Source organism: Berghia stephanieae, chromosome 4 (assembly GCF_034508935.2).
Source record: "Berghia stephanieae isolate SIO BIC M18660-M18661 chromosome 4, UCSD_Bste_1.3, whole genome shotgun sequence".
NCBI lineage: Eukaryota > Metazoa > Mollusca > Gastropoda > Nudibranchia > Aeolidiidae > Berghia > Berghia stephanieae.
The window spans coordinates 42344304-42359778 of NC_088363.1; the positions used below are offsets into that span (position 1 = coordinate 42344304).

General features: G+C 35.0%; 1 protein-coding gene across 4 annotated transcripts in view; it reads right to left on the bottom strand.

Moving 5' to 3' along the window:
- The window catches only part of LOC144970610 (uncharacterized), a 134924-nt gene that overhangs the window by 5028 nt on the left and 114421 nt on the right, over positions 1-15475 (bottom strand). For all 4 annotated transcript variants that reach the window (XM_078910411.1, XM_078910413.1, XM_078910412.1 and 1 more), the window contains 9 exons: positions 13306-14774; positions 11062-11192; positions 9597-9737; positions 3874-3934; positions 3100-3184; positions 2126-2231; positions 1623-1683; positions 1006-1139; positions 249-430 (listed from right to left, as the gene is read on the bottom strand). In XM_078910411.1, the coding sequence (XP_078766537.1) occupies positions 249-430; positions 1006-1139; positions 1623-1683; positions 2126-2231; positions 3100-3184; positions 3874-3934; positions 9597-9737; positions 11062-11192; positions 13306-14774 (2370 nt within the window). The remainder of the gene's footprint in view (positions 1-248; positions 431-1005; positions 1140-1622; positions 1684-2125; positions 2232-3099; positions 3185-3873; positions 3935-9596; positions 9738-11061; positions 11193-13305; positions 14775-15475) is intronic.

The window sequence follows — 15475 nt, forward strand, 5'->3', positions numbered from 1 at the left end:
ATGATGATGATGATGATTGATGATGATGATGATGATGATGATGATGATGATGATGATGATGATAAAAAATAATAAATAAATAATAAAATTCCCTTTATTTATCCCATAGGGGAAATTTTTCTATACAGTCTATTCCAAGGGAAGACTAGAATAACCCAGGTGTCAGCCAGAGTGCATGCAGCGCCGCAAATTGAGCTAGGTCACACAGCGCAGCGGTGGGTGATCGAACCAATGGACAAAACATCTACCTGATGCCATGGTGTACTGGGGCTTCTTCGGCGTCTTCTCCACATCAAACAATTCATCCAGTACCGTGATGTCCTCTTTTCCTTGGGCGATGAGAAACAACACGGCCACGATACATCGTATTTGGTGCCAAAGGAAGGCTTGGCCGACCACTGTCAGCTCACACATGGAGAAACCTTGAGAACTGTAGATGAGGAGATTTTTTTTTTTTTAATTAAATATTAGCCCATTTTAAAAAGCATTTTACTAATGTTTACACATACATTACACTAAATATGTTTTAAAATTATAATCAAAATTATTAATTAAGGAAAATTAGCTAGCTACTGCTTGTAATTATAAATGTTTTCTATACATATTAAGTTCAAATGATAATTATCACTACTTTTCAGGTTTTTACAAAGTATTCAGGATTTGTTAACGACAATGTCAGGTAAAAAGATACAGATAAGAAAAATATGGCTAAAAAAATTAACTGCAATAATACATAAGCCACGTCAGGAAGATGTTTTGAGATGAAAATTATGTCTGCATACTTAATCATACACCATTTCCTAATATTTGTAACAAACGTATCAACAAAATGGTAAGTTGATACCACATCTGTTTGGCAATCAGAAAGTATGAAGGCTGATTCTTTGGAGTGGTTCTCATTGAATCTTTTTTTTTTCAGACAAAGTATCAAATATAACTTTTCAAACAATGAACAAACAATAAGGCTGATTTTTTTCATTGAATCACACTAATGTATTGGCTCACCTTTCATTCGAGACCGTCACTTCTGCTGACGTGATTTTCCGAGTGAAATTGACCACACCATTTCCTACATCCATCTTGCACAAATTTCTAAAGTCGTGTTCCCCGACCAATTTCTTAGCTGCTTCATTCATCAACTGGGAGGAAAATCATTGTTAAGGAAAACATATTAAATATGTAATTTTAGAATGACATATCAATCAACTTTTTTTGAAAAAAAAAAATTAATAAAATATGTGATTGGTGGAAATTCAGGTTTGTTTTAGTTGGGATTTTTAAATATAAATTAAAATCATACACAAAAAATTGTTTTATATTGATAATTATTTTTAGGTATAATCCATGAGCCTTAAATATTACTAATAAATGATTATTCCCGAAGTTCCTTTTCTCCTTCTGACAAAGTTATACATACAAAGATTGCATGTATGCTGTATGTAATGATTTAATATGCATTTAGAGCATGGATATGGTAATATGCACTTTTTGTCCTGCCATTACGTTGTTTAAAACCATTATTAAGAGTTTTAATTTTCAAAATCAGCCTTCCTTCATTTTAAAAAGGTTTAGATCTATATCTTAACTTTATTCATGTATTGTGCTTTATGAAATCAACCCACATCAATGTCCATGTCACCCTTGGGAAAGAAATATTTGTATGTCCTTTTCTTACAGCTGAATCTGAAATCAAAATCAATTCAAGGTTTATTTTATTTTGATTATTACACATTACATATAGAAAAGAACATTTTAACTCATAGATTATTTTAAAAAATCAAATTAAAAAGAGATAATTTAAGTTAAATCAAATAAAAAGAAAAAATATAATGGAATTTGGACTGAGATAACTTCACAATCTAGGAGTGTACCAGCATGAACAGTTTACATAAATTCAACAACAACATTGATATGAATAGAATAAAAACAATAAAATAGTTTCACTCATTATCATTTGGAACAAGCTGAGAGAGAGAGAGAGAGAGAGAGAGAGAGAGAGAGAGAGAGAGAGAGAGAGAGAGAGAGAGAGAGAGAAAGAGAGAGAGACCAGGAGTATTCTACTCTAGTTATTTCTCAAATATCACAATTAGTTTGGGCATTTCTATTGACCAGTTGAAGAACTGACCTGGCACTAAAATCAACTGGCACTGGAGCCCAGGCTAGAACTCGTATTTCTGGAGGCAACACTTTATTCAGGATATGGACGTATCGAATTTCAGAGGTCGTGTCACCTGGAATGGGGGGAATCATTGACACCAAGTCAAACTCATTAAAAAGTGAATTTACATTTGTACTGAGAACAACTTTTATTCAACAATAAAATGATCTATGAAAATATTCTGTTATGCCTCAGTAAAGCACTTTAGAAGTGGTTTGTGCGACTATGTGATTTAGTGGTATGACACATGCCTTTGAACAGGAAGATCCAGGGTTCAAATCACGCTCTGAGCAGAGCATAGTTAAATCCTTCTCTCGCTGTACTCTGCTGTAAAATGTGTATCCAGTTGTTAACATCGTTGTCTCTGTCAGAAAAAATTGTAATATCGCCGAATGGGTATCATGATCCATCCTACTTGTTAAGTGTTGCTGTTGGCTTGGGACCCCTTGTAAAGTACTTAGAGCATGTTTAGTGGATATCGCGCTATATAAATGCTCATTAAAAAAAAATATTCAGAGTCAAAATGTTACGCATTCTAAATGATAATTTATAGTAGTTAACATACATTGTCAATGGGATCACACAATAATGTTAACCAACAACTTGTTGCTTTTGAGCGAAAGCATTTTAAAGTTTCTGCTTCCTTTATTTTGAAAATTGCATATTTTTATGCAAACTGTAAAAGAAAGAGGTACACTGTTTTGAGAGGACATCGAACGTGGATTGGAATGTTTTGTAGGAATCAAAGCCCAATTTAGCTTTTAAAATATTTTTTACTCCTGTGCAGAGTAAAACAGGTCAAGTTTCTTGTCAAGAAAAAAACAAAATACCATCAGCACCACAGATGAAAAATGCTGCTGCATTCTAAAGTTTTATAGCAATGGAATTATTACTCTGTAAAACATTCATTATTATACACTTGCACCTGTATTTACACACACCTTGTCTGGTGGAAGCTGTTCCATCTTCCCTGACCTTGACCCCTACACCCTCTAAAAGGTTGGTCCGGAGATCCAGAGAAATCACCTAAGGGATGATGGTGAGAAGGAAAACATGATGTATAGGGAAAGAGAACTGAACAGTTTAGATGTCAACAAACATTTGGGGAGTTTATTTATGAAGTTTTCTTTTAATCTTGGTCAATCAAAATTTTAAAAAACACAAAACAATAGTTCCATGAATATGTTAAATTACAGGCAATTATCAATGTCCAACAGTTAAAGTATCAGGACAGACAACCATCATATCATCATGCCTTCAATCTAACATATACATCCTCAAGAATCACTAATGCGGTACAGTTGACAGATTTCATAAACAGTTAGTGAGTTGTTTTCATCTTTATTTTCATCCTATCTTGTCCTCGCATGATCACAACACTAACGCTCTAGCTCAAAGTTAAAGTTGAAAATCATTATATAAAGAAATTTGCACATTAATTTTAACATGTAATGATAAAAAAAAAAAAAAATTTAAAAACTGACAAAAGATATGAGAGAAAGATAATGTATTATCTAAAAAAAAATGATATCCACATTTTTAAACACCTAAAATCTGTAATTCATACAATATTTGCAGAGAAAACAAAACTATTGATGCCTTTTTTCTTGATTCTCTAAAAACCCAAAAATATTTAACGAATAAATAAATATTTTAAAAACAAAGACAATGACCCCAGTTGTTCTCAAAAATTCACTGGAATAATTCTAACTCACCTGTCCTAAGGCACTCACACCTTTATCTGTTCTGCCACACCTGTGGTAATTAGAATTCTCTCTGGAATACAAAATCAAAATTCAATTGATTTCTAAAAGACAAATCTAAAATACACATTTTCGAAACTCAAAAAGGCAATGGCTATGTTGTAATCACAATAAAGACGAAAAAAATAACAGACAATTTGCAAAATTAACTCTTAATTATTCTAACTGATTGCAAGTCTTTTGGACACAAGCAAAATCGGCAACGACTATACAGCATTGCATTCAACTTGAACTCTGGATTGGTAACATAGCCTGGATTGAATTATTGCGCTTATATTTAACAGCAACAATATCAAAATCAACAATAAGGATAATGATGATGGTGATAATAATAAAACTAATAATAATAATAATAATAATAATAATAATAATAATAATAATAATAATAATAATAATAATAATATATATTGAGTATTTTGCCTCAAATGTCGATTAAGACACTCTAAGAAATTATCATCAGCCTTTAAACAATAACAACAAAACATAATTTAAAAATTAAAGTTTAATTCGAAAATTAAACGAACTCACCTGTGATGTTTAATTGAAACTCTGACGAGTCCAATTCCGAATGGGGAACAAATGAAGAATCACGCCGTGACTGTCAGGCTTTAACGCGTCAGAACAGACATACGGAACAAATGCAACGGGATGGGACACATACATACAAGTATAATCTATAACACTATTATATTATAGTCTAATGAGTTTCGATGATATTTACCAATGGGTGGGCATTTGTTCCCCATTCGGAATTGGACTCGTCAGAGTTTCAATTAAACATCACAGGTGAGTTCGTTTAATTTTCGAACTCTACCTCGTACCCCAATTCCGAATTGGGTTACAAATGAAGCTTTAAAGCGTTTGTCTGTTATTACGTAAATTACGAAATCCACGTAGCACTACTCATTTGTTGTTCATCCAGTACTGCCCTATTGAAATCCTTTTTCGTTCTCTCCACTAGCTTATGATAAAATTTTTTAAACGTGGTCTCTGACCTCCATCTTCCCGCTTTCAGTATTATACAAAGTGGAACTCCTTTTGTGGCCGCTTTGCTAGTAGATGCTGCCCGGGTGGAATGGGGCTTAAAAATACTGATATCAATGCCCGCTAACTCCATTGTCTTTTTTGTCCCTCTCCTCGTGGTATCTATAGAGATTTCTTTAAAAATTTAAGTAGTGTTGATGCCAACGGCGGAAAAGATTTTTACTGATTTTATTACAAAATACCAGCCATTTCCTGATGTATGTAGTATATTGTTTTCTGGTATTTCGTCGCCATGAATTGATAATGATTTCACTAATTTCTTCTGAAGTGTTTGCACTTTCGAGAATTTCCCGGACAAGCGGCAGGCTATCATTCTGCTGTTGTGTAATATGGGGTGAACCTTCTGTTTTGTTACTGGATGATGAAGAAGGTTGGCTTTCTTTGGTAATAGGGGTGGAACATCTGTTAATAAGTTTATGAGTTTTGGAAACCATGGTTGTGATTTCCAAACCGGAACAATCATGACACAATCCACTTTTTCGGTTTCTATTCTTTGTAGGATTCTGATAATTAGATTAAAAGGAGGGAAAATATAAGCATATAAATGAGACCAAGAAAATGAAAAAGCATTTATTCTCCATGCGTCTGCATCTTTTTTCTCTGAGACACACTGTTCTATTTTATGATTTATTCTACTAGCAAATACGTCAACTTGGAAGAGCCCATATTCTGTGTTAATGTCGTCAAAGACAGATTTCTCTAGAGACCACTCTGTTTCAAGTCCTTTTTCTCTACTAGCTTTGTCCGCTTCAGTATTCTCTTTTCCTGGTATGTGTACAGCTGTGACTGTCATATTTCTCTCTATACACCATAACCATAGTTCTCTGGTTATATTATTGCATTCTTCTTTCATGCTGCCTTTTTTGTTAATACATGATACAGCTGTCTTATTGTCGCAAAATAAAGTAATCTTAGAGTGGCCTTTATAATCAGAAGAAAATGCTTTCAAAGTGAGAAGAGCCGCTTTCAATTCAAGATAATTTATATGCCATCTTCTTTCTTCTTCTGACCATAAACCTCCAGTTCTAACTCCTGCAAATTCTCCACCCAATCCAGTATTACTGGCATCTGATGTTAAGATAAATCCTTCGGGTTGTGGTCCTATCTTAATAGGTTAACTGCCCACCATAGAAAGCCATCATTTTAAATCTTCTTTATAGCCTCTGTTATAACAATAATATTATCGAAATTACCCTTATTTTTTGTTAACGATTTGTTTTTATAAATCTCCAATCTTTTATAAAACATATTTCCATATTAGTTACCAGGGCAAACTGCAACCAGTGTTCCTATGATTTCCGCAACCAGTGTTCCTATGATTTCCGCTAATTTTCTGATGGTAATAAATTCTTCACGAATGTAATGATCCCAAAGATTTTTCATTTTCTTAATCTTTTCCTCTGTTGGTCTAATGGTCATTGTCTTTGAATATAAGACAAACCCTAAATATGTAATCTCTTGGGTTGGTATAAGGCGAGATTTGTTGGTATTTATTGTGAAGTCCAGTTCATCAAATAGTTTACAAACTCTGTTACAAGCTCGTAAACAATCCAAATCTGTTCTCCCCAATATGAGGGCATCGTCTATATACATAATTATGATAATGTTTTCGTCTCTCAGGCGAGCAAGTACTGGTTTTATGACTTTTATAAAAATCCGCGGAGCATCAGTGAAACCCATTACGAATGAAGTAAATTCGAACTTTTCCCTGAAAACATAAATCTGAAAAATTTTCTAGCTTTCTCATGTAGTGCAATACTGAAATAAGCATCTTTTAAGTCACAGGAACAAGCAAAGCATTGTTCCTGAAATGATATACTGCCTCTTGAAGACTGCTCATTTTAAAATGTGTATATTTAACGTATTTATTGAAATGCTTAAGGTTGAGAATAATTCTAAGGTTCCCCTTACTTTTAGTTCTAGCGAATATATTAGAATACAATTGATTCTGGTTATCCTCGTCATCCCTCTGACTGCTTGGATAATATTTTTCTCTTTCAATTCTCTAACTTCTCTTTCAATTAGTATTCTTTCCTGTTCCGAAAATGTTATGCTTTTTGGGATAAAAGTTTACACAGGGGTAAAACAAAGTTCTGGGTAAACTCCCCTAATTTGGTTTAACACCCACTGGTCTTTAGTGATTTTCTGCCATTTCTGTATATATAATCTTGTTTTCCCCTCTGTGAAATGATCTATAGTATTCTTAAATTCTAAACTTGCGCTATTGTCTTCTTTTCCCTTTATAATTTATCATTGTTGTCCTAAAGTTAAATTTGGTTCTGTGAGAAGTGTTTCCTTCCTCCCCGTCCTCCTCTTGTTATCGGTCACCATCCTCTCCCCCTCTGCTTTTGTGGGTTCTGGATGGTGAGGGGTAAGGCATCCTCCTTTGACCATTTTTTGATTTTCCATCACAGTGAAACGTGCCAGGTTTTGTCACGGCTTTCGAAAGCTTGTGGGTATCATTAATTGTCTTAATGCTTTCGTCTAAATTATCTCCGAAAAGGAACTCCGTTGATGTGCTTTCTTTCTGTTTGCACAATTCTCTACATTCTTCATTCAGAAAAGGCTTAAGTGCTTCTTTTCGAATTTGGCTGCAATTAGTATATACAGCTGATCCCACTCTTAACAAAACAGTGACTAATGGAGTCATTGCTTTGACCTCTATTACCCTCTTATTATCCTTTTCCTGGCTCCTTTTAACTAAGTCGCTCAGCAGTTTAGCTGTTATGGTTAAACTTTTGCTCATTAACAATTGAATGTTATTGATGGTCGTGTCCTTAGATTTTGCATAAGTAGGCAGTATACGCCATACTTGAGGGTTAATTCGAGGGACTCTGAGATTGGGGGTGTTTTTAGGGCAAAGGTGTTTATCCAACACTTTCTTGGTTTTTTCCCTGTTGACATTAGCGCACACTCCATTATTGACTATCTTTGCCACCGATTCGTGAATGTCTTCACCAAACGATTCTGGTACATTAAAAAAACTGTTCCAGTTCTTTTATTTCATTATCAATTTCATCTTTGTCCTCACTTTCTTCCACCTCTTCTTCTTTCTCATCTTCGTATGTCATATCATTTTCGAGCATCTCTAGCTCGTCGAGGTCACTGGTTGCGGTCATTGTGTGCGTGCCTTCTCCCCCTTTTCGCTCTCATTCGGCTTTCGTTTCTTTAACGACGGCTCGCTGGAGTCGTGATTAGTCATTAATAGATGCGTTAGTGACTTGAAACCTTCTACAATTAACTGTCCCAATTCCGAATTTGAGGCGTGGGGATTGCTATGGGCGTGGGTATTAGAGTGGGTTTCCTTGCTCACTAAATGTGATGGCCCCTGATTAACTGCCTCATTTCCAATTGTTTTTGTTTTAGATTCTAATTTCCTTTTATATGTTCTACTGTCTTTTTTACATTCTCCATTTTTACCCCTCTTTTTCTCTCCCGCGGGAGAAGAAATTGGGTTTTTTGTATGAGTTAACACTCCCTCGGGAGATGTTATGGGAACTGTTTTAGTTTTCTCCCCCGCGGGGGTAGAAAGTTCCTTATTCAACTCTTCCACTTTATCTGGTTCCATTGTTTATTCGAAGTAATTTAAAACATTTTCTCAAAAGTTTAAATCATTAAGCACCACTTTCACAGTGTTAATAATATACTTTTGTATGAATTAACACTCCCTCGGGAGATGTTATGGGAACTGTTTTAGTTTTCTCCCCCACGAGGGTAGAAAGTTCCTTATTCAACTCTTCAACTTTATCTACTCAAAAGTTTAAATCATTAAGCACCACTTTCACAGTGTTAGTAATATACTTTTGTATGAATTAACACTCCCTCGGGAGATGTTATGGGAACTGTTTTAGTTTTCTCCCCCGTGGGGGTAGAAAGTTCCCTATTCAAATCTTCAACTTTATCTGGCTCCATTGTTTATTAGAAGTAATTTAAACATTTTCCCTCAAATGTTTAAATCATTAAGCACCACTTTCACAGTGTTAATAATATACTTTTGTATGAATTAACACTCCCTCGGGAGATGTTATGGGAACTGTTTTAGTTTTCTCCCCCGCTGGGGTAGAAAGTTCCCTATTCAAATCTTCAACTTTATCTGGCTCCATTGTTTATTAGAAGTAATTTAAACATTTTCCCTCAAATGTTTAAATCATTAAGCACCACTTTCACAGTGTTAATAATATACTTTTGTATGAATTAACACTCCCTCGGGAGATGTTATGGGAACTGTTTTAGTTTTCTCCCCGCGGGGGTAGAAAGTTCCCTATTCAACTCTTCAACTTTATCTGGCTCCATTGTTTATTAGAAGTAATTTAAACATTTTTCTTCAAAAGTTTAAATCATTAAGCACCACTTTCACAGTGTTAATAATATGCTCCAATGGGAATTGGTATGTCACAGGTCTAATAACAGATTAAAAATCCAATAAGGATAAGGAAAAATTAACACAATTGTTTGCATTAAATAGACAAAACAAGACGCGTCCAGCCTTCTTGACAGTCGAACGTGAACTGACAGTCACGGCGTGATTCTTCATTTGTAACCCAATTCGGAATTGGGGTACGAGGTAGAGTAAATTTTTTAACACATTGAGAGTATTCTTAACTCATTGAAAGTAGGGTATGACCTCTGACCTGTTTTGGAGCAGTCTGGTTTTGATCAGGGCTTCAAACAAAGCAGCCTCAATGGTGTTGTCAGTATCTTCCTGGACCACAAATCCATGATAGTCCCAGCCTAGATAAGCCACCTTCAAGGCAACATGTCTTGTATTGTATCTGGGATTAAAAAAACAACAAAAACACAACAAAAAAACAAACATGTAATTATTGTAAAATAAATCCAGATGTGTTAGGATTCATACAACATTTTTCGGAGGTTTAAATAAATTATTTATGTATCTTTATCAAATGAAAATTTAAAGAAAGTACAAAAGTCAGGTATTAGCCTTGGTACAAAGTGGCAACTTGAAACTCTGTCCGTCCTTTGTGTGGTAGTGTAATAGTCCACTCAGCCATCTCGCCTAGGGCTCTGATAGCTCAGTTGATAGAGCACTCATTTCACACTCAAAGGGGCCAAATCGATCACTGGTGAATTCAAGAGAGCAATTGGTATTATTATCCATTTCATGCTAGAGTCTGGGATAAACTAAGGCTCCATGGGCATGGGCAGCCATCCCATCATCCCGCTTCATTTTGTCTCTTTCTATTTTGTTTTTAAAGAGTTCCTCAGTTGGTTATATCCCTCACCTAACAAAAGAGGGACCCATATAGCTCCTCTTATCCACTACCAGCAGTAATTGGGTAATTTGATCTGTTTAAGATTTGACAAAAACTACTTTGCAACAAATAAGTATCCTATCCATAGGGTAACAAACAACTTTATCTCTCCGTCAAATGTCAGAGAAACCAGAGTAAATTTCAGCTCCATGGGCCTTAAGGCTCTGAAACTTCGGACGACTTTGGCTTTTTCAGTCAGTTATAAACCATGATGAAGTTAAATAGTGCCTACAATGCGTTTAGGTCATTTAGCCCAGCTACCCAATCACTGCTGGGTGGACAGGGGGGGTCAGACAAAAAAAATCTCAACTGAAGAGAGTGCTCTACCAACTGAGCTATCGAGACCCCTATGAGGCAAACAAGACAAGTATTGTCCTCTTTAAGTCCTATAAAAATTGTTAAAAAGACATATAATCGCCGTCTTCTCTGAAGGATAAATATGCCATTTGACAGGTTTTGAAAGTTACCTCCTCATATTATAGTACAAAATGAACTCAAAGCACTTTACAAGAGGTCTCAAGTCAACAGTAACACTGAACACATTCAAGTTTTATACTAAAAGATGCAACAGGCCTGTAAAACCCATTTCACGTATACAAATAACAAACAGGAGACAGTAAAACTCAATTACAATTTTCATTTTTTTTCATCAGAGAAAATGCTGCTATCATTTAGATACTCATTTTACACCTGAGTGTGGTGAGTCCTTTTCCAAGGACTCAACTTCATGCCACCCATATCAGGACTTGATTCAGGGACCTACAGATCAGAATACCAGTGTCACACCACTAGACCACAAGGCCGCACTTTCTAGCGAACTCACTTGTTGAAATCAAACTGTTTCTGGGGTTTGTTCTTCCTGCTTCCCTCAGCCTTTCCCCCTTCCTTCTTGAGTATTACATTTCGTAATTGAGTTACATGAGACTCCAGCTGATGGACTCGATTCATTAAATCCTACAGGGAAAAAAAAGAAGAAAGAAATAATAGATACTAAGATTCATAAGTCATATGGAAAAAAATGGAAGTAAAGAAAAAATTTTAAAAAGAAAAGATAGTGATGAACGAAATTTTGGGAAACATTCACTGATAAATAATGTTTAAAAATGAAAAATTGAACATAACACATATTGTCAGATATATCAGCAAGTAAAATTCGAAATGTGTTTTCTTCTTTATTCCTACATAATGAAGATGTGAAAGAGCGCAAAACATTAGGCAAAATATCAGGGTTTGTTTTTGGTTTTTTTCCTCATAATTTGGTAAACCTAAAATGTTTCTTAGTATTATAAACAAACATCTGATTTTGATTTTAATCAAAAGGTACCAGCCATAGCCTGGGGGAAAAAATCAACAAATCTCTTTACAAGACCAGGACAGAAAGCCAAATGAAGAGACTTTGCCATCTCCCAGTCAGCCACACTGAACAGTCTTTTTCTATTTTTTATTTTAAAATCTGACACTGTATCATAGACAACTTAAAATTAAAATATGAATGAACGTTTTCTTAATTTGATATTTGACTTATATTTGGTCAGATTTCATGACAGAGTCTACATCGCCAAAATAAATTTCAAACTGTTGTATATTTTGTGGTGATCAATGGTATCATTATATTTTTGGGGGTTTAATTAATCTTTTATATTTTTCACTTTCATGTATGTCACCATAAAATTTTATGATTTATTGGCGAAAGCCTAAGAGTAGAATAAACTTGAAACTTGTAATGAAAAAATTATAATCTAATTGAAAATAAAAAAATTAAAAAATTACTTTTAATAAATTTTGCTGAAATGATTTGTATTCATACATCTTAACCAGTTAACTATCGTACTCTGGAAACACTCAGATTCTAAAATGTGGCCAGGAAACTCGTCCAAATATCGATCGATTTAAATAACCCTCATGTTGGCAGAAACTCTCAGGTTCCAGGTTTGAGAGTTTTTGCTAAGATGAGGGTCATTTAAATCGATCGAAATTTGAAGGACGAATTTCCTGACCAAATTTTTAAATACCAGTCTTTCCACAGTACGGCAGTTAACTGGTTAAAGAGACACAACTAACACAAGAGAGAATTATAAATAAATTCTATTCAAATTCAATATTCCAATGAAGGATTTATTTGGCATTCTACTATTATATTTCCTTCTTTACTGATATCAAAACAATCAATTTGTACAGTGATATGAAGTGTCACTGACACTGTTTAAAACTAGGCTAACCAAACAAAACAAAAACTGATCATTGCAATAAGAGCTATGGTGCTCATAGAATTAAATAAGTACAGATATGTGACATTCATGCAAATAGAAAAAAAATAAATAAATAAACATTATTTCAACACCTCACCCAAGATTTTTATAAAAATATTCTCATATTTGAAAACCAGACAATAATGTTGGGACATCCTAATTGTTTTTAACATCTCAATATAAATATCAATGGCAATTTATATGAGACTACATTATCTAAGCAGTAAATCATAACTAATCTAGTAAGTGATTGCATATAGCATCATTAAGGGCGATAGAAATGGGGGGGGGGGGGGGAATTATAAGCAAATTAATTAATTTAACTGGTAAATATCTTAGGAAACTATTAACCCTTATATCACTGTTCACCTTTGAAAAATAAAAAATATCACCATGATTTATATTATTGAAATCCTTTTTAAATATTAACAATTGCTTAATCAAGAAAAATCAAACCATCACCCATGAAAAAAAAACATTTGTGCAAAATAACGACTTGAAAATCCATAACCAATTTTTATTAAACCATCACCAAATACAAATCACTTTTAAAAACAAAAACAAACAAAAAATATCAACAGCCATATAGCATGCCATGCAGGAATCATCACATTTTTGTAAAGCCAAAGGCAATGATAGACTAACATAGAATTGGCAAAAACATGCAGGAAAATCACGTGTAAGTCACATAAAACAACCACTGACGAGTGAGACAAATTGAAAAATGTTCATTCAATACAACAGGGGATAAAGGCGTGTGAAGTATTGTGGGTACATGCAGGATTCCGAGACAATTCCAAAAAATGAAAGGATTATACCTTATCCATATCCGCCTCAATCTCGCATTCTACGTCTGCACAATCCACTTGACCATTTTCACCCACAGACGATGACATTTGCACATTGGGCTCACTCTCTTTATCTCCCTCCTCTTCCTCTTTAACTCTGGAATTTTTCTTGTCGTATAAAACACTGTGTTGATTGTCTGGTTTCAAGTACAATAAATCAGCGGCAGCCGAACCCAGAAAATGATTGTCAAGCCGCCGACATATGGCTTTCCTGGCCTTCTCACATAACTTGCTAGATAAAGCCGAGGTGGCTGCAGGCACAGATGAAGAGATGTTGAAAGTTTGAGATGATGACGACTGCATAAATGGCGAAGAGAATGATGATGATGTTTTATTTGGTAAAAGGAATGATGATGAAGTCGTTGAAGCTGAAGGCAATGGAATTGGATTAAAGGCACTTGGGTGAGAGATGACTGGCCCATGAGGAATGTTGAATATGCCAATATTATTTATATCTTTGGTATGATTCTTATGCAACGGTAACCTGGTATCATTCACTGAAGGCAAATGGTGAAAACCATTTAAGTTCACCTTATTAACTGAATGGCCATTGTCTGCATCATTGTTTGACAGATAAGAGGAACTTTTATTTGTAGGAGATAGTGATATTGATAAATCATGAGCTTTACCACCATTGTCATCGTCTTCCTTATCATCATCGACTTTGATGTTTTCGTGGACCTCTTCCACTTTAACTCTTGGCTTGGTCAAATCAATGGCATCACTGGAGGAATCCAAATTGCTGGAATGATTTGAAAACGAGCTAAGATTGGGAAGACCGTGATTGTGACCATTGCTGAGAATTTGAGGAGAAAGGCCAGGAGGTGGAGGAAAGGCACCAAATCGAGGAATGAGAGCAGACGGTAGAAAAGCATTTACTATTTCCGGAACAACCATATCCGATGAGCCAATTCCTTCACGCTTCAGGCTATGTAAGTTTAACGGTGAGACCGGCAAGCTGCCAAGGTTTTTGGTAATTTTATTATGGTCATTGCTGCCATTACTGTTGTGAAGAACAGCTGCGTTTCTGGCCATGGTGAGAAGGTAAGACTCAGGAAATACTGGAATGTTTAACGGGTAAGATGAAGTCAACGAAGGTGGGAATGATGCTGAGGTCTGAAGATGCTTAAAAGTGGGAGGGGAACCTCTAGGAACGAATGAAGGTTGATCTCCACTTTGGGAGGCCTGACTAGAAGACAGATTCAAAAGAGACGAGTCAGAGAGTGGGGAAGAACGAAGTGAGTTGCTATCTTCACCATCACTGTTTTTAACATCGTAGTCGGAAATCATACTAGTCAGGTCACTTGGAGTGTTGTCTGCCAGATAACAGTTGTGACTGCCCAAGATCTCCACAAACCAGCAGTCCACAAATCCAAGCCTCATAGTCAGTTTGACCCGAAAGCTACACTTGTGTCCCCGGACTTTGATTTTGTCACAACCTGAATAGACAATCGAAGAAAAAAAAAATAATATGAAATATTATTTAAACTAATCAATTAATTAATTAATCAATCAATCGATAGATAAGCAAAAATTTTTTTTGTGAAATAAATGTATATTTATTCAAAATAGAAGATGTGACTAGAACTTCACCCCTGTCTCTCCTATTACCATTTCTGTTGTTTTTGGCAACGGAAAAGTTTTCACTCCAAAACAATCCATGATAGGTATTTAGTTCTTCATCCACTCTGCTCTATTTACAGAGCTGCCAACCCCTACCTAGACACTGGAAGAATTATGAAGTTGAAAATGTAGAATCGTTACTGAATAACACAAAGTGCTATTCTTGAAGAATACTCCTCACCAGTATCCATCATGCCACATATAGTCATGTCTATTTTCATTATATTTCACAAAGTTTTGCCACGATTATGAACTACATACGCCAAAGTTTCCCATTCTGCACATTAATCCAAGTCTTGCATTTTATTTCAAAAACAAAAGTATCTAACGTGGAGAAAGGACAGTCAAACTTTGTAGACAATGTCTACCTCGTAGAATTTTGAATTCACAGAATTTGACAGAGTTTCGTGGGATACACAATGATTTTGTGGGATAATTCAGTGAAATGCAGAATAGTAGGCAGCTCTGTATTTGTAATAGTACAGTAATTACATTATTTATTTATACAGGTGAAGAC